We start from the raw sequence: 20395 nt of genomic DNA on the forward strand, positions 1-20395 counted from the left end.
AACTTTGCAAGATTTAAAATTTCAAAATTTTCAGGGCTATAATATGATAAAATTTTAAATGTCGGAGTTATCTTGAGATTAAAAGCCTTGTTGAGAAGAAAGAAAAAGAAAAATCAGTCGATTTTATTTTCAGAAGTAGATCTTTTGAGCGAGGCAAAACCTCCTGCTTTACCCAAGGCGAGCGAGCTGCTTCTCGCTGCGGTGCGAAATTACCTGCGTGGGGTAACGCCTTGCCCTGTCTCTCTTTGCAACGACCCAAGTAAAGACGCACCGCCAAGCGTAAGTCATATCAGTAATCACCCACAATTATGCATATGCAGGAAAGACGGGGAGAGGACGCAGATGTCAGTGTTCCCGAGAATGGAAGAGAGAGTAGGAGACAAGATAGCAGTGATGATGAGAGACGGCACTCTAATTCTCGCAGAGCGGAGAGGCGAGCCAATGTTGAAAGGAGGAGGCATGACTCATCTTCTCCCGACAGGAAATCTAGAAGCCACAGGGACAAGGATGCACATTCTCCTTCTCATGACAGGAAATATACAGACAATGACGGCTTTCCTAGGAAACAAAGAGAGAGCAGCAGACTTGATGATAGTGATATCGAGCGACGGCATTCTAATTCTCACCGCGATGGTAGGCGATCCTACAATGAAAGAAAGAGGCATTATTCATCTTCCCCTGATAGGAAACTAAGAAGCCACAGCGACAAAGGTGCCCGTTCTCCTTCCAATCATAGACAACATGATGACAGTACACTACAAAATAATGGTTTGCAGCGAGAACACCACAGGAAGCAGAGAACTGGAGATTCTGGAGGTGAGGAAAATAGAAGAGACAGGTCAAGAGATAATGAAGATGATAAAGAGCGCAGCAGAAGCTACAGGTCAAGAAATAATGAAGAAGAAAGGGGGCATAGCAGAAGCTCAAAAAGGCGACATGGTGATGATAATAAGATCAAGCAGAAACGTTGGGCAGTTGAAGGCGATGAAGAGGAGGAGGAAACTCGACGCTCTTATTCCAGGACATCCACCAGGGAGGAAGAGGTGCATGCCGCAGGAAAGGAGAACAAGCCGTCTATTAGCAACATTCCAGCTGCAAATGCCAGTGCACAGCAGCCCCAGGGAAGAAGTGGAGGTGTGTACATTCCACCCTTCAAGTTGGCACAGATGATGAAAGAGATTCAAGATAAAAGCAGTGTTGAATATCAGCGCATGACTTGGGATGCTTTGAGAAAAAGCATCAATGGTCTTGTTAACAAAGTGAATGCATCTAATATCAAGAATATTATCCCTGAGCTTTTGGGTGAAAATCTGATTCGGGGACGTGGGCTTTTTGCACGGTCTTGCATGAAGTCTCAGATGGCATCTCCTCTATTTACACACGTGTTTTCGGCTCTGGTTGCTGTGGTCAACACTAAGTTTCCTGAGCTTGGCGAACTTCTTCTGAAAAGAATCATACTACAGTTCAGAAGGGCTCTAAAGCGGAATGACAAGGTTTGTGTCCCGCTCTGTTACTTTTAAGTACTTTTGTTGTTATTTGGTGGAATTTTAAGTTCTGCTCATGTTTAATCCACCTCTGTGTTTTTTTGGACATGGCTGTTTACAAATTTGGATCATCTTGTCCTCTTTATGGCTTACTTTTGGTTTTTATTCTTGACCAGCCTGTACTGCTAGCAGCGGCAAGATTTATTGCACACTTAGTTAACCAACAAGTTGCGCATGAAGTGGTTGCGCTGGAGGTGTTGATGGTATTATTGGAGAATCCTACAGATGACAGTGTAGAGGTATCAAACACTTTTTTGCAGTGAAAAATGTTAAGAAGAATGATGGTTTACAGGGAAAAATTTGAAATGAGCTTCGTGTGTTTCAGGTTTCTGTTGGTTTTGTGAAAGAATGTGGTGCGATTCTTCAGGACCTTGCTCCCCAAGGGTTGCATGGTAAGCTGAAACCATAAAAATTCAAGGGTACATGCTTTCTTGCATGTTTGGAAATTCTGTTGTGAGTGTGTGGTAATCTAATTGTGTCATTTGGGATGTTAATGTCGGTACTCTTTCAAGGTTTTTAGGACTGTTCAAAATTTTAAAATATTTGTCTCTGTTTTATCTCTAGGTATTTTTGAAAGATTCAGGGGAATCCTTCACGAAGGAGAAATCGATAAGCGTGTTCAGTTTATGATTGAAGGCCTGTTTGCGATCAGAAAATCTGGCTTTCAGGTACTGCATTATATTTGCTGCTTCCATTTAAATTTTAAGAATTGCAGTGTTCAGGCACCTTATTGTTCACATTTCACATGCACTGTTTGCAGTATCTGTAATTATCAAACATATGTTTTAGAAAAAGAAACTTCAACAATGATGATGCCATCAGAGTTTTTCTGGTAATTGTCGTTGTTTTGTTCTTACCTTTACCATTGGTAGAATAGGAGAGTGGTTGAACATTTTATCAGTGAACTTTTGGAATATACAAATTGTGGCTGATGGTCAACATTATGTTCAGGAGAGGTTGGCTTGTTTATTGAGGGGCTCAAGGGAGAGCTTGTCATAGAATTGTTTGGCATTTAAATGTTGAAGATAAATTTTTGCAGGGTACTCATTAGCAAAAGGGGAGGGCTTTTACTAACAGTGAAATAGTTTGCGAAGGGGTGTGTGAGTTAGCTTATGCACACGGATAAGAGGAAGGGAGCATTGCAAATTCTGATTTATTTTTATGCTTCTTTCCTCAGGGCCATCCAGCTGTGTTACCAGAGCTGGATCTTGTGGATCAAGAGGACCAATTTACTCACGAGATTTCTCTATCCGAGGATTTAGACGCAGAGATGAGCCTCGGTAAGTTTCTTTTTGTCATGTGCTGTAGTCTAGATTATTCTAGCAATGTGCTTGAGAGAATCGGCAGAGGAGGTGTTTGTTTGGCTTGTGTGCGGGCACCAAAGACCTAAACCACAACTAATTAGGAAGCTCTATTCTAATATCAACACAACAGAGTGGATTTATATAAACTTTATTGCTGTAACTTTTTCCGCCTTAGCCATCGCTGAGGTAGGTCTATGCATCCCCTTTCTTAACTCTGCTGCTAGGACTGCATTCTTTGCCTATGAGCTGGTTTGGGGTAAGTGTTTTGTAGTGGCCAACTTGCCAAGGGTGGCTTCTGAGTCAAAAATATTGCGGCCATCTGACCCGTTGGCCTGTGACAGTGTACTACACTAGAACTGCGATCCTTCCTTCCCATAAGTTTGGCCAAGATGTAGACAACAAATCCCAGCCCTGGAGCATATGAATCTCTACAGTTCAGCAAAGTAGCATTCTGCATCTCTGATCTGAGCATGTGTGCTCAGAGCTTGTCATCTTCTACTGCTCTCTGACTTGGCCCAAGAGCTCAGTGTAAATGGTGCCAAGTGGAGTTTGTGCAGGAGTTAGTGGGCTGACATGGAGCAATGATCTGCATCTTTCCAGTTAGGGAAGCAGACGAAGGAGGTGACCCTTGGAAACTGCCAATTTTATCGAACAGGTAAGGAGCATTGAATCTGCTCGAAGGTGGTGCTTGTGAGGGTGAAAAGGGGGCTGCGATCTGCATCGTTCCAGCCAAATGGAGAAAAGAGAGATCTCCCTTGGACAATCCCTTGTCTTAGTGTTTGCTAGTGCAAGGGGATGAACCCCTCTTCCAATAGCTTGCATTTGGATTGTTTGGGAGTTGGAGGTGCTGCTGTTCCAGCAGCCCCTGTTGTAATTCAGCTCTACAGCCCCTTCCCCGCCCCCCCCCCCCCCCCCCCCCAAAACAGCCCACGCCCTTCCAGGGCTGAAAGGGCAGGAGGTCTGAAACCGGCCCGTAGGGCGGTAGACTTTGGCTTTCACCCGAAACTTTACTTTATACTCTAGGACATAGAGAAACTTTGCAAATAAAAACCTGTAACAGGAATTGACACTTCAAAGACACATGGCTTGGAAGCTAGAGCGCTACCAAGCAGACCCGACACTTGTTGGCCCCAAAGACTGGCGCCCCTTTCGGTATTACTTTATTCTTAGCGCAAAGAAACGATCCGATCACTTTCACCTAACTCCCACCAAGCTGTCCGGACCTGTCCATGGCTGTAATCGCAGGTTTTTGACCTAATTTCGCCAGCATAACGGTGCAAAATCCTTGTAGGTCAAAAGTACACGCCTAGGACGCTTTTCCTTGCATTCTGGAAGCTTTATGGTGAGCTGCAGGTCAATTTCAGCGTGCTGTAATTTTCTGTTTTGCCACTGTTAGGTGCCTACAGCCCTGTACACTCATCCTAAGGCCTTTCCGAGGCTCCCCTGGCGATTTGCTGTAGTTTAGGTGTGAACCCTAAACCTGCAGTAAAACACAGCAGGCTGTAATTCTCTGTTTTGGACCGTTTCGAGTGGAGCGAACACTTCTATGCGTGTCTCAGATGCTTCCGCACGCAATGGGATAGTTCCCCTTCGAATCGGGCGAGTTTTCACGTGAGAAAACTCTCCGATTTCGCAATCCTTCGCGATGGAACTGTGGGGAATTAGCAATTAGCTAATCCGGTTCCTGTTTAGAAGGCTCTTGCCTTGGCAAATGCGCATAAACCCTCATAACTGTACATGGTCAACTGAGTAGCCCATCTAGTGGGGCATTACCATATGTGCCAAAGGGGGGAGAGAGATACGCAAGTCATCGTGTTGCATGAGACAAGGGAGAAGGCAAGGTTTTTATTAAAGCTGTGATCACCTGCACCTATTACTCACCCACACACTGTAAAGCACAATGAGCTGCAAATCAACCTCCTCTCTCAATTTGAGCGCCCCCTCTTGCTGATGCTTGTGGCAAATCGCTTTGGAGCCGCCATGTGTCCAGTTTGCCTCTTTAGAGTTAATTCCTAGTACCCACGGACTTATAAGTGTAGCGAGGGGGCTTAAGTGACTTTGAAGTGAGCCTAGACACCCTTTTATTGCTCGGATTCCAGTGCCGATTGGCCCGACCCTCTCGTGGCGACTTGCCCTTTCCAATTGCGGATGGAACTCTCGGCTGTCGGCCGTTTCACACGTCATGCAATGTTCGGCTATTTGTGACTTCAAAAAGAGGGTCCCAAAAATTAAATAAAAATCATCGGAAAGAAACCAACAACTAAGGTTAGCAGATGCCACGTCCTTGTGATAGTGATTAGCAATTGCCACGTCCTCGTGGCATTATCCCCTCTTGAAATCGCAAACGTCGGGAAAATAGGCCTATGCACTGTAAAAATGCTATTGATGGGATCTGATTGGAATCTGATGGTCATGCTGTGTGCAACCAGAGGATATGCATCTAATCTAAGTGTCTGGACATGCATGGTTTGCGAACAGACTCACAAAACTGCCAGATCACTTCCTATTCTAGACTGACTTGAACATTGGTCATGCTGTAGCTTGTCCACGGACACATAGGGTTGGATGTGTCACGTGACATCCCCTCCTTTTCAAAGTGAGGTACTAGTACCGGACTGTATGGCGTTGAGGGAGATCGCCAATAGCATCCGGAATCTTGGAAGGGACTCTTCGTCGGCCCACTCTGATGTGTGGGTCGTGCGGTACTTGAACTTCATGAAGGTCTGCAACGCTTGCTTCTTTGGGCCGCGCCGAAAGCGATACAAAGTCTTCTGTGGCTCCTTCGATGCTTCAACTTCGTCTAGAGTCATGCTTCTTTCTTCTTCAAGAATCTCCATGGCTGAAAATTCCTGAAACCACTTCCAACACAAAACCATGAACATACCTGTTTTATGTAAAGTGAGTGGGAAAAATCTTGTCTTCTCTAAAGACTGCATGCAATGTAGATGAACATAGAAATGGAGTGCCAAACCGTTCATCAAACACATGCAAACAATGAGATCGAATCTTTTCTTGCTGATCTAAATCAATAAACTGTGGCAATTTACAATGGAAATGACCATTCTTGGTGCTCATACTTTCATGTGCTCTTTCTACAACTGTGTCGTGTCAAGGAAGAGACATGAAATGTGACTTCCTTGAATGCATACTTTTCAGCTTTTCATGAACCGCATACATTCGTGCTCATTCATGAGTGAAACGTGCTCAACGTACAATATGTCATGCCTAGGATAAGGAATCACACAAAGATGCTGACGAAAATACAGGAAAACGATCACGAATGAAACACTCGAACAATGTGTGCTGACAAATCATTCGAACACATAGTACTTCCTGTAAGGGTTCTTTGGACCTAGGCTCGAGAGCCAAGATCGGTTCTTCGTGTTTGATTGAATCTTCCTGTGGGGGTTCTGTGGACCTCGACTCGAGAGCCAAGATCGGTTCTTCGTGATTGATTGAATCTGCAATTAGGTTAGCTTCACTAGAGAAAGTATCCACTAACACATCATCCTTGTGAACAATCACATCATGTTCATGCAAATCATCATGCTTGTGAGAAATCACATCTTGATCATGCAAATCATCATGCTTATCATTGTCATTCAAATCATCATCATGCAAATCATGTGTGTCATTCTTGGGAGAAGAAGAGACTTGAGAGAGTCTCCTTTTTCTGATTTTGTGCAAACTGCGCCTACACAATAGAAAAGAGTCGCAAGAACTCTTTCATGTGTTGGTCGCTCTGTTCTTGTCTTGCTTTGTTCTCGCGATCAAATTCGGCTTCTCTTTCTTTGTTCTCACAATCCAATTTGGCTTGACTTTCTTTGTTCTTGTGATCCAATTTGGCTTGACTTTCTTTGTTCTCGTGATCCAATTTGGCTTGACTTTCTTTGGCTTCCAAGTCATACTTACGCTCTATGGTTGCCACTCTTTCTTCGTAGTCACGATCTATGGCTGCCATTCTTTCTGCGAACTCCTTGTGCATCATCCTCTTGTCGAAAGCCTCCATAGGAGTTAGGGCAATCCTTGTCGTAGATGGGAAAGGGTCCGAAAAACCTCCTGGTGGGGAAAATTCTTCTTCGCCTCTCTCATGCTCATCACCTCCAAGCGAAGTATCCATTCCGCTTTGAGTGATGACCATACACTGAAGTCGTGGGTTCTTGTGGGTTCTTAAGTTCACGAGGAACTTGGGTTCTTGGGGATCTTGGTTTCTTGGGGTTCTTGAAGTTCTTCTTTCGCTTGCAATCTGTGCTCGAGAAGGATCTTCTCTTCACCCGAGTTGTGCTCTTTTCAGCGGGCGCACCCCTTGGCGGCCTTGCGCTCACACCAAGGTTGCTTTTTCCCACCTCACGTCGATTGGCCGGCCGCTAAGTGCACGGTCTGCTCTCAATGAGTGAAAAGAGGCACAAGGGGAGGTTGGACAAGACCTTCTTTCCTGGGATTCTCGTCATTCTTTAAAAACACGATTAGGAATCGACATGCCCAAGCGAACTTGGGTTCGTGCGACCTCAACAAGCAAAAAAATTCTTGTGATTCTTGTGGTTCTTTCCTTGAGTGATACAGAACATTGCCAAAGCTTTGATACCAATGTAAAGTGAATCTTGAACTTTGCTCAAGATGAGTGCTCCGAACTGTGCTCAAGGGTTCCTTTTACTTACGGAAGGGAGAGCCTTCCGTTCCTTTAGTGAGAGAGTGCAATGGACACACACAAAGTGAATGGACACTGTGAATGGAAGTGCATGAGACTGAGAGATAGAGAGAGAAGAATACGACACCAGAATGTTGTCAAACCCTCCTACGAAGGCCCCACTCTCTATGGCGAGAGCGGTCTACTTATGATTGCACAAATCTCTACAATGCTTGGTGTTATGTCCCGCTCCACAGGAGAGGGGATCTAGCCCAGATGCCGTCGGGATGGGCGTCCAGTGCCCGGGCAGACGTAGTGTGAACCGGTTGGTGTGGCCGGCCATTATTATAAAAGGGAGGCCAAGGCCTCATTTTAAGTTATCGACGCCCACTGGCAGAGTGCTAGTGGTTAGCCCGCGAGGCTAGGAGTGCGCGAGGTCACTCGAGGAGGTGAGGCCGGGTGGTATGGGACGCTCAGTCTTACAGGTGCACGCCTACGTCCTCGGACGCTGGCTCCAGCATGGGGGAGCTGCCGAATGGTGGCTATGGTCGGGTGGTTCGTCCGACGTGCATCTGTAGGCGGTCCGTGTGGCCGGGAGATCCTATCTCCTCGTTCGTTTCATGGTATCAGAGCCGACTTGGCTGCACGAAGGATTGTGTACATACGTACGGAACGGTTCGGGTCGGAAAACCTCAATTTTGCATAATTTTTAGTGATTAAATTGCTGAAATTACTTACTTTTCTTCTCGAAAGCATGTTTGCAGGTGAAATTTGATGTGCTTTTTGCTGATTTTTTGATAAAATTCAGCAATTCGGCAGGTGACAGTGTTGAGAATTGATGGACTTTTATTGCTTTTGCTGATTTTTGATGGAAATCAGTGATTTGTTTATTTATCTGCTGACTTTAGACTAAATTCAGCACTTAAAACTTCTAATCTTTCTCTAATTCTTCTCTGTGCTCCTCTTTTGTGTGTAGTACAGAGAGAGAGAGAGAGAGAGTACCTCTCTCCTACAGCGCTGCTGTTTTTTTCTGAGTTGGAGGGAGGAGGCAGCGTGAGGTTCTAGCATGGAACCAGCGTGGAGTTTTTTTTAAGCTTGTCGTGTGCGGGGCACAAGCGTTCGCAAGCCTCCCAATTGCACCAGCGCCCACCCTCTCTCCCCACGCGTCGGCACTTCCTGAGGCCTTGGCTGATTTTTGTTTACGCTGGCAGATTTTTTGCCTTGAGTTAAGTTTCAACGCCATCGTTTGTTTAATAAATTGGCCCTTTTTTTAAAGGGTGCCCAGGACACTTTAGTTTTTTTAAAAAAGGTATGAAACCTGTCATTTCTTAAAAACTCACTTACAGAGCTTTGTAAGTTACAGAGAATTTCATTTTCCCTCTTTTGCTCCTCTCTCGAGTCTACCCTCTCTCATCTGCTCGCGCTCCCGCGCTCCCGCCATCACCTGCTCGCGTTCTGAAGCTCACGCCGACGCGTAAAGCTCTTCAACCTTCGACTTTTCGCGATCGAAAAGTGCAGAAAAGGCTCGATTTCGCGTGAATTTTTCAGTTTTTCGCGCACTTCGCCATGGATTCCTCCAGCTCTGATGTGCAGCGTGATGACGCGCTAGGTAACATCCAAATTCCATTCACGCATGCTCTCTACACATGGATTACAAGCACTTTCCAGAGTTTCGACCAGCGCGTTACTGCTCTGGAAAACGCGAATGTTTAGACGAACCTTCGCTTGGCCTCTCTCGAAGGGGTCGTACAGGGGCTCAGTTCCCGACTTTCTGCTCTCGAAAATATGGCTCAGTCGACGACTGCACGTATTTTCAAGGGCGAAACCCATCTCCAGCATTTGCGGACACAGATTGTTGCTTTTGGGCGTTCGCAGGGTGGTCCGACTGCTACAATTCTGTACAAAACTACAAATTTCTCAGGTGAAGAGAAGGAGTGTACGGAATTGGCCGTAAATAACTGGCTGCACCAGTGGACCACATACTTTGATTTCCATGGGGAGCATGATGAACGGAGGATTCAGACGATTCCTCTCTATCTGCGCAGCAAGGCGCTTACCTGGTGGCGTGACATGATAGAGAAGCCTACGACGTGGGCTGACTTTTGCGTGAAATTCAAGAGGGATTTCGCCAAAATGGACCCTTTGAAAGCTTACGCCAAACTACAGAGTCTTAACTCTGTCTTTTGATAAATATATGACAGCTTTCAAAGAGGCGCTCACCTTCTGCAAGGTGGACTCTACGCACGCGGTGCACATGTATCTGCTGGGATTGCATGAGGACTACCGTTGGGCCTTAATAAAGGATAAAGCCCTGACTGACGTCGAGGATGCAGTGGCCAAGGCCAGAACGTTCCATTTGATAAATGGAGCGAATTATGAGAAGAAAAGAACTGCAGACCATCAATCCGGTGAGGGTGCTTCGAGGAAGCGACCCCGGTTCCAGCATAAGTCCAAATCACCGCCGAGATCTTCTCAGGAAAAGAAGAAGGCCCTTCAGTTGCTCATGAAGTGAAGAAGGGGGCTTGCTTCGGATGTGGCCAGACGGGTCACCAAATCAAGGATTGCCCAAAAAGAAGAAGACGCAGAAACGGCAAGGCCGTCCTTCGGTTCAAATTCACGAGATCTCAGGTAACTCTGATGTTGTTCAAGTTGAAATCCATCACTTAGTGCACAGTTCATGCACAAACTGTACTTTTAGCACCAAAGTGTTTGATAAGCACGATCTTCTCCGTTTCCCCGGGAAGATCAATGGTCACAAGAGAAGGCAAAAACGTGATTTTCAGCTGTGAGCTCGTTTTTGAGTGCTGTCACAGGTGGGAGAGCTTCAATGGAGTGCTGGCTTACCCTCTATGTATAGTGAGGTGCAGGATGTCATGACCTGCACACCTCTCACTGCCCTCTCTCTTCCCAATGGCAGTATGTTATGCCCCTCTAGTGGGCTCATCAGATTGACCAATGTACAGTCGTGTGGGTTCATGCGCGATTGCCAAGGCAAGAGCCTCTTGCACATGTACTGGATTAACTAGCGGCTAATCCCCCGCATGTACAAGTGATTTCGGAGAGGTTTCACGCCCGAAATCTTGTCCGATTCAAAGGGCAAGTAGCCCTACAGGTGCGGGAGCTTGAGGTCTTGCTACAGATGCGACCGGCACGCGAAACGGAGCCCAAAACAGGGAATTACAGCCTGCTGTGTATTTTGCAGGTTTAGGGTTTTGGCCCTAAACGGACCCTAATATCCCCAGGAGGTTCGGGGACGCAAGGGGACCGCTGTACAGGTGATCTGGCGCATTTTCGGGGCAAAAAAACAGAGAATACAGCGTGCTGCAGATTCTCGCCAGGTTTTGCAAAGTGCCCGTATGCGTCGGGAAAGTCAGTCAATGCGTGGGAATATTGACTGTGAAGTGTCCTAGTATAGTTATGCTGCCGAAATCGGGCCGAAACAGTTGAAATTCAGCCAAGTTTGTGCGGGGCAGCTTGTAGGGAACCACAGCTTTTATTCCCTCTTTTAAAGAATAAAGAAATACCGAAAGGGGCGCCTATTTAGGGGCCAGTATGGTGTTTGACTCGCATACAGATGCATTCTAGCATCTGTATCCCATTCCCCTCTCTTGTGTCATTATAGCACAGGTAGAATAGACGACTAATAATGGGTGAAAGCTAAATCAAGGTTTGAAGTAAAGTCTACCGCCCTTTTTGAAGTTAACAGGCCGGTTACATGGTTCCATCGATGGGATTAAATCACTTCTTCCTCAAAAAGTGAGCCTTGGTCAGTTTGGGTTAAAGACACAGAGAGAGTTTGGGTTAAAGACACAGAGAGAGTTTGGGATGACCTTGAAAACATAGAGAGTTTGAAAGTAGATCGAGTGGATTTACAGGTGAGAAAGGCTACGAGAGTTTTTCTTTGGATACGGGTGAGAAAGGCTACGAGAGTCTTTCTTTGGATACAGGTGAGAAAGGCTACGAGTCTTTCTTTGGATATATGATGGATGGCAACAAGGAAGAGGGTTCCTCTTCAGAGGATAGACAACCTATTCAAACTGCACATGAAATTGGCGAGAGTTCAGGCCAAGCAGAGAAAGCTTTGCAGGTTGTTACTGCCATGATCATGTTCAAGCAATTGATGGAGAATCCAAGATTTATGGAGTTCATACAATCTTCATCAATAGCACATTAAGTTCAAGGCAGTTTTGGCATGCCAGGAACAATGTTTAGGGGTATGCAAGGCATGGTGCCCAACCCCATGTATGCAAACATTGGTTTGCACCCAGGATTTCAGGGCACACAAGGTCAGTTTGGGGTGTCACAAGGCAACTTGGGTATGGCTGGTTTTTCAATCCCATGAGTGAATATGACACCTGGACATCAACATGTTACTGGCAAGGGAGTACAGATGGCTCCCACAGGTGTACCCATTATGCAAACTGTCTCTTTTGACAATTTGGAGTCAATGGATAAGCTAAAGCCATACAAAGAAGATGATCAGTGAGTCCATTGACACATTCAATGGCTTTGATGAGAGGACAAAGATTTTCTCTTTCCTCGAACAGTTTGACAAAGCATTTGTTGGATGGAGCATTTAAAGTCAGGAAAGCTGCCACTTTTTTGGAAAAAAAAAAAATGCAAGTCAGTGGTGGAATACACTGTTGTTACAAGGACAGACTCCTTCCACGATTTCATACAGGTACCGAATTAGCCAAAGGCTAATTCAAGACAGGTACAAGATGATTTAACAAGATTTCTTGCGAGAAATCTTGTGTAAATCAAAGGGCAAGTAGTCCTACTGATGCAGAAGATCAAAGGCTACGAATTGGTGCGATTGGCACGCAAAACAGAGCCCGAAAGAAGAAAATACAGCTTGCTGTATTTTTCTATAGATTTAGGGTTTTGACCCTATTTGATGCCTTTTTGTCCCAAGAGCTTCGGGGAAGCTAGAGGACAGTAATACAAGTGATTTGGAGCATTTTAGGAGCTAAAAACAGAGAATTCAGCGTGCTGAATTTCTAGGACAGGCTTGCAAAAGTGCTCTATTATGTGTGGATAATCACTTGGATATGTGGAATTTTGGTTGTGAAGGTTTCTACTACAATTATGCTGCCAAAATTGGGTCAAAAAGAGAATTCTCAGCCCAATAAAAGTGATAGCATAAGGGTAGATCACAGGTTAATCTCCAAAGATCAAGATGAAGAGCAGCGAAAGACTGTTTTCGATGCTCAGTATGCAAATCAGTGATATTGCATAAAGGCTGAAATTGCCTGAGAATTGGAAGATTCACAATGCGTTTCACGTGAGTCTTCTCAGACCCTATGTGGGTGATGTGCCAGAAGATATGCCAGCTGAAGATCAGTCGGAAGTCGAGGAACTTGACGAGATCTTGGTCCCGGAACAGATTTTGCACATAAAGAAAGAAAAGAAAAGGCAAGGTTGCAAGGTGCTGTTTGGTAAAGTTCAAAAGCTATTCACCTCTTGATGTCAAGTGGATGGAAAAAAGTGAACTTGCAAAGTCACTAAAAGTATGGGAACTTGAAGCCTTGGTTTGCAACCTACCTTGACCCCTTGAGATTCAGAGCTACATGGATTGTCAGTGTGACAATCGCTTCTAAAAGAAATGATGTACATGTTACTTACAGTGAGCTCAATGAAGTGCATGTTACATGAATGTTAGAGCTGTACAGATTGTCAGTTTGGCAATTGCTCTTATGGAATGTCCAAAAGTTTGGTTAGTGCTATAGAAGTGAGTATTTCTTGTCAGTTTGTCAAGGGTACATCAATTGCTTCTATTAAAGGGTACATGTGTAAATGCATTCTCAAACTGTTGGTTTGGGTAATGCTCGAAAGTGTTACTGGATCTAACGTGTACTAAAAGACGGTGACAAAATGTGACGCTTCCATTTTGTCGTTGGAAAGTTATGGACTCAAAGCAATGGCAGAGTGTGACGCTTCCACTATGTCATTGGAACAGGGTTCACACGTAGGCAATACATGTGTCGACGAGATGTTGAATACACTAGGGTTGACAATGAGCATGTATGTATCGTGCATGTGTCGACAGGTGTTGAATACACCCGAGTGTTGAGTGTAAGCATGTACGACATAGGTGCAAACGAGGACGTTTGAGATTTCAAGAGGGGGGTATGTCACCAGCCAGTGGCAATTCCATTTTTGTTTATTTTCTCTTTCTTTGGGAAATTTCGTTTGTTTTACCTTTTGGAAACACTCCTCTGGAAATCTAACTGCCCTGCATTGCATAGCCAGTGTGGAACTGTTTAGAGAGAGTCCAGGCCTGAGGGCTAAAGAGCACTAAGGTTGGACAAGGACTATGGTTAGCCAAAGTGGAGTCATTGGCGAGCCAAAGCGGAATCCTTTGCTACATAGGCTACATTTCAGTTCTGGGTGTGGCTGCAGTGTACAAAGAGGGTCAGATGACCTAGAAGAATGTAATGGCAGAAACTCCTAAATTTTAGGGACTGCTATTTTTGGACGGCAAAATGTCTTCGTGTCATTATGTGCAGTTTGACATAGGGATCATTTTGTTACTCTATGGCCAAGTCAACAGAGGCTGCAGGTGACATATTTTTAGACCCGAGGGTCTAAAGCGGGAAAATGCACAAATGAGTGACACTTGGCACTCTGAGGCCAGTTTACTACTTAAAGAGAAGGCAAAAACGTGATTTTCAGCTGTGAACTCGTTTTTGAGTGCTGTCACAGGTGGGAGAGCTTCAATGGAGTGCTGGCTTATCCTCTATGTACAGTGAGGTGTAGGATGTCATGACCTGCACACCTCTCACTGCCTCTCTTTCCCCTATGGCAGTATGTTATGCCCCTCTAGTGGGCTCATCAGATTGACCAATGTACAGTTGTGTGGGTTCATGCGCGATTGCCGAGGCAAGAGCCTCTTGCACAGGTGCTGGATTAGCTAGCGGCTAATCCCCCGCAGGTACAGGTGAATTCGGAGAGGTTTCACACGCGAAATCTTGTTCGATTCAAAGGGCAAGTAGCCCTACAGGTGCGGGAGCTTGAGGTCTTGCTACAGATGCGACCGCACGCGAAACGAAGCCCAAAACAGGGAATTACAGCCTGCTGTGTATTTTTGCATGTTTAGGGTTTTGGCCCTAAACGGACCATAATACCCCCAGGAGGTTCGGGGACGCAAGGGGACCGCTGTACAGGTGATCTGGCGCATTTTCGGGGCAAAAAAACAGAGAATACAGCGTGCTGCAGATTCTCACCAGGTTTTGCAAAGTGCCCGTATGCGTCGGGAAAGTCAGTCAATGCGTGGGAATATTGACTGTGAAGTGTCCTAGTACAGTTATGCTGCCGAAATCGGGCCGGAACAGTTGAAATTCAGCCAAGTTTGTGCGGGGCAGCTTGTAGGGAACCACAGCTTTTATTCCCTCTTTTAAAGAATAAAGAAATACCGAAAGGGGCGCCTATTTAGGGACCAATCTCGTGTCTGACTCGCATACAGATGCATTCTAGCATCTGTATCCCATTCCCCTCTCTTGTGTCATTATAGCACAGGTAGAATAGACGACTAATAATGGGTGAAAGCTAAATCAAGGTTTGAAGTAAAGTCTATCGCTCTTTTTGAAGTTAACAGGCCGGTTACAACCATCTGCTTGGTTTGATTCATTAGTGCTTAGTACTTCTGTCACTGAATTTCGTAAAAATGTTTCATGTTTTTCTGTTGAACTTGGGGATTTGGACGAATCCAACCTTGTTCGAGAAATCATGACTAATTTCAAGGATGTTTTTCCTGATGATCTACCTCTTGGCTTGCCGCCTTCGAGAGGAGTAGATCATGGCATTGAGTTGGTGGTTGGTAGTCCGCCCTTCTCAAAGCAACCCTATCAGTTTAGTAAAACCGAGGAGGACGAGATTCAGCGACAGCTAAAGGATTATCTCGACAGGGGTTTCGTTCGGCCTAGCATATCCCCGTGGGGAGTGCCAGTGCTATTTTCTCGAAAGAAGGATAACACTATGCGCTACTGCGTGGATTACAAGGGGTTGAATAAACTCACTGTTAAGAATAAGTATCCGCTCCCGCGCATGGACGATCTGATAGATCGGCTCCATGGAGCGTTGTATTTTACGAAGATAGACCTGCGATCAGGCTATCACTAGATACGGATCAAACTGGAAGATATTCCTAAGATAGGCTTCCATACGCGTTATGGTCACTACGAGTTTTTGGTCTTGCCTTTTGGTTTGACCAATGCTCCGGCTACGTTTCAGCAGATGATGAATGATCTGCTGAGACCATTTTTAGGCAACTTCGTTATTGTATTTCTCGATGATATCTTGATCTACAGCCGAAGTTTATCTGAGCACCCAGTGCATATACGTACTGTTCTCGCAGTACTGAGAACTGAGAAGCTTTACGCTAAGGCTTCTAAGTGTGAATTCTTTAAGAAAGAGCTTCTGTACTTGGGTCACATCATTACTCTCGATGGAATTCGCGTCGATCCTGGATAAAGTGTGAAATTGGCCCATTCTGAAGAATGTGCGCCAAGTAAAGTCCTTTTTAGGCTTTACTGGATTCTTTCGCAAGTTTATCAAGGATTACTCTAAAGTTGCTGCTCCGCTTACGCAACTTTTAAAAGGAGGGGTGAAAGGGCCGAAGACTTCGGGTCCTCGTCGTAAAGGTAATCCCCCTGTTGTCTGGAATGAGCGCCTCGACGAGAGCTTTCGGACACTAAAGCACTTGGTGACTACTGCGCCAATATTGCACATTGTGGATCCTAGCAAATCGTTTGTGGTTGAAACGGATACTAGTGATTATGCTATTGGTGCGGCGTTATACGAGGATGGATGTCCTGTTGCGTTTGAAAGTAAGAAGCTTTTTGACGTCGAGATGCATTATCCAACGTATGAAAAAGAGCTTTATGCTGTAGTCCACGCCCTGAGGAAATGGCGGCACTACTTGTATGGCTCTACGTTTGTTGCATGGACAGATCATCATTCCTTGTGCTATATCTGTGATCAGGGTGATCTCAGAGGCCGGAAGGCTAGATGGGTTGAGCTTATGCAAGAGTTTGACTTTGAGATCCGTTATAGAAAAGGATCCAGCAATCGAGTTGCTGATGCGCTCAACAGGATTCCTGAGGTCAATGCCTTGCCTATGGCTGAAATCTCGACGGATTTCTCTCTCTCTCTCTCCGAGGTCTATGTCGTTCCGATGGCCATTTTGGCAAGATATGGAACGAGGTCGAGGCAGGGCATGACTCGCATACAGGCTTGGATGATCCGGAGACCCAAGTGAGTCGTGCTGGAGAGACGAGACAATGACAATATTCCATTAGAGGTGGACTATTGTTCAGAAATGGTAAAGTCTGCGTGCCGAAAATCGATGAGATTCGACAAAGGATTTTGTGCGAATGCCATGATGTTCCTAGCGTTGGGCACCCAAGCATCCAACGAACTTTGGCTTTGGTCAAGCGATATTTCTATTGGCCAAGAATGCGCTCTTACATAGAGAGCTATGTGAAGAGATGCGCTAAATGTCAGGTCAATAAGGCAGAACGCCTTAGGAAAGCTGGCCTGCTACACCCATTGGAAATCCCAGATGCCAAGTGGCAGAGGATTTCATCGTTGGTTTGCCTAATACTAGTCGGGGCAATGACGCTATTTGGGTTGTGGTTCATAGACTTACAAAAATGGCGAAGTTTATACCAACGAAGTCGACAGTAAAAAGCCATGAGTTGGCGGTTTTATTTGTCGATCAGCTTTATAAGCTGTATGGTCTCCCAGAAGATATCGTTAGTGATCGTGATACTAAGTTCACTGGCCGATTTTGGTGAGATGTCTTTGGTCACCTTCAGATGAAGTTGAGTATGTCGTCTTCTGACCATCCTGAGTCCGACGGACAAACTGAGAGGATGAATCAGACGTTAGAGGACATGTTGAGAGCCTATGTCTCTCATAGGCAGTCTGACTGGGAAAGGTATCTTCCACAGTTAGAGTTTGCCTATAATAGTAGCAAGCATTCTGCTACTAGATTTAGCCCATTCATGCTGATGTATGGATTTGAGCTTAAATCCCCAATTGCTATTGGCTTAGAGAAAGTCAAAGAACACCAAGTTCGTGATTTTGCTGTATGACATGCAGGAAATGCTCGAATTGGCTAAGGATAGTATAAGAACGGCTCGTGACCGAGTCACTACTTATGCTAATCAAAAGAGATCTCCAAGGACTCTAGATGTGGGACAATGGGTCTATCTGAAGATACCCAAGGATTCCAAGACTATGTGAACAGGAAAGCATTATAAGCTTTCAGCTAGATATTGTGGTCCGTTCTTGATCACAAAGAAAATTGGCCAAGTTGCCTACAAACTGGCTCTTCCTTCGGATGTTAGTGTACATCTAGTGTTTCGTGTCAGCCGCCTTAAAGTGAAATTGGGCGAAGCTGATGTTGTCGTGCCTATCGAGGAAAATGTATGGCAAGATATGCAAACTGAGTATATTCCTCGAGAACCAGAAGCAGTTTTGGATCATCGTACCCGTCATTCTCGCGAAAAGGCATATGACAAGTACTTAATCAAATGGAAGGGTCAATTTGAAAGGTTTGCTACTTGGGAACCTGTTAGAGCTTTGAAGGCTCAGTATCCCCACTTCATTGATGAGGACATCAATGGTCTTTAAGGGGGGAAGTATGTTATGTCCCGCTCACAGGAGAGGGGATCTAGCCCAGATGCCGTCGGGATGGGCGTCCAGTGTCCGGGCAGACGCAGTGTGAACCCGGCCGGTGTGGCCGGCCATTATTATAGATGGGAGGCCAAGGCCTCATTTTCAATTATCGACCCCCACTGGTAGAGTGCCAGTGGTTAGCCCGCGAGGCTAGGAGTGCGCGAGGTCACCTCGAGGAGGTGAGGCTAGGTGGTATGGGACGCTCGGTCTTACAGGTGCACGCCTACGTCCTCGGACGTTGGCCCCAGCACGGGGGAGCTGCCGGATGGTGGCTATGGTCGGGTGGTTCGTCCGACGCGCATCTGTAGGCGGTCTGTGTGGCCGGGAGATCCTATCTCCTCGTTCGTTTCACTTGGACTTGCCGACGACGATGAGGACGACGACGAGACGGGCTGAAATTTGAAAATGCTAATGGTTGAAATCTGCAAATCTTTATCTGCTGAATTCTGACTCTATGTCAGTGACGATGTCGATGGCGACGATGCGACGACGAGGCGTTGAAAACGCAGATGCTGAAATCTACATTTTCCGGGTTGAAACTGCGAACTTTATAGGATCTAACCGTGCGGCGAGGATCTGTTGCGGGAAGGTGAGATCTGCGAGGTTCGGGACTTGTTCTGCGGGTTCCAACTGCTGAAAACTGTAGGGCTGATTCCGTCGCGACGATATGCAAAAACGTTGAGGTTGATTTGCAAACCAAAAACGCTAGGGCTGAAAATGGGTCCTGTTGCAAACACGCCGTGGATCTGCTTGTGCAAACCACTATCGCTAGTGCTGATCTGTCCTTTGCTGTCGCTGGGCTGATGCAGATGCAAAAATACTGGCTGATCTGGGTTCTTGTCCAAAAACGCTAGGTCATCTGCAGTGATGCAAAAACGCTAGAGTCTTGGGGTCCTACTGAGAAGTTGCCTGTGAGCAAGATGCTCCTGCTGCCTCTTCCAGAAAGTGCTAGCGCTAGGTTTTTATTTATATAAACCTAGCAAAATTGCCCTACCTACTTTCCAACAAAAGTCACTTAAAAATAATAAGTGAAAAATGTCAAAAATAGGGAAAATAGGCCTATGCACTGTAAAAATGCTACTGATGGGATCTGATTGGAAATTGATGGTCATGCTGTGTGCAACCAGAGGATATGCATCTAATCTAAGTGTCTAGACATGCACGGTCTGCGAACACTCACAAAAGTGCCAGATTACTTCCTATTCTAGACTGACTCGATTGAATTGAACCCTGATCATGCTGTAGCTTGTCCACGGACACATAGGGTTGGATGTGTCACGTGACAGGAAGGGGGAGGGTCGGAAAAACCTCTTGGTGAGGAAAACTCTTCTTCGCCACTCCCATGCTCACCACCTCCATGCGAAGTATCCATGCTGCTTCGGGTGATGACCATCCACTGAAGCCTTGGGTTCTTGTGGGTCTTGGGTTCTTGAGGTTCTTGAGTTCTTGAGGTTCTTGAGGTTCTTCTTTAGCTTGCAATCTGTGTTAGAGAAGGATCTTCTCTTTCCCCGAGCTCTTCTCTTTTCCGCAAGCGCACCCCTTGGCGGCCTTGCGCTCACACCAAGGTTGCCTTTTCCCACCTCACGTCGATTGGTCGGCCGCCGAGTGCACGGTCCGCTCTTAATGAGTGAAAAGAGGCACAAGGGGAGGCTTGACAAGCCCTTCTTTCTTGGGTTTCCTGTCACTCTTCAAAAACACGATTCGGAATCGACACGCCCAAGAGGACTTGGGTAATGTGCGACCTTAACAAGTAATTTTTTTTTTCTGTGGTTCTTTCCTTGAGTGATACAGAACACTGCCAAAGCATTGATACCAATGTAAGGTGTAGCGGAAGTGAATGTTGAACTTTGCTCAAGATGAGTGCTCCGAACTCAAGGTTCCTTTTACTTACGGAAGGGAGAGCCTTCCATTCCTTTAGTGAGAGAGTGCAATGGACACAAACAAAGTGGGGATCACTATGAATGAAGGTGCTGAAACTGAGAGATAGAGAGAGAAGAATACGACACCAGAATGTTGTCAAAAGCCTCCTCCGAAGGCCCCACTCTCTATGGCGAGAGCGGTCTACTTATGATTGCACAAATCTCTACAATGCTTTGGAATTGCCGACGATGTCGACGACGATGGGGATGACGACGAGACGGGCTGAAATTTGAAAACGCTAATGGCTGAAATCTGCAAATCTTTATCTTCTGAATTTTCTGATTCTATGTCGGTGATGATGTCGATGGCGACGATGC

At 45.8% G+C, this 20395-nt stretch overlaps 1 protein-coding gene across 1 annotated transcript in view; it reads left to right on the forward strand.

Moving 5' to 3' along the window:
- Nucleotides 1–314: 314 nt before the first annotated feature.
- The window catches only part of LOC147433786 (uncharacterized), a 34378-nt gene continuing 14297 nt past the window's right edge, over nucleotides 315–20395 (forward strand). Inside the window, exons 1-5 of the mRNA XM_086490392.1 lie at nucleotides 315–1493; nucleotides 1661–1783; nucleotides 1870–1936; nucleotides 2109–2212; nucleotides 2722–2824. Of these exons, the coding sequence (XP_086346518.1) occupies nucleotides 315–1493; nucleotides 1661–1783; nucleotides 1870–1936; nucleotides 2109–2212; nucleotides 2722–2824 (1576 nt within the window). The remainder of the gene's footprint in view (nucleotides 1494–1660; nucleotides 1784–1869; nucleotides 1937–2108; nucleotides 2213–2721; nucleotides 2825–20395) is intronic.

This window comes from Adiantum capillus-veneris, chromosome 19, assembly GCF_014529385.1.
Source record: "Adiantum capillus-veneris isolate H3 chromosome 19, ASM1452938v2, whole genome shotgun sequence".
Taxonomy (NCBI): Eukaryota; Viridiplantae; Streptophyta; class Polypodiopsida; order Polypodiales; family Pteridaceae; genus Adiantum; species Adiantum capillus-veneris.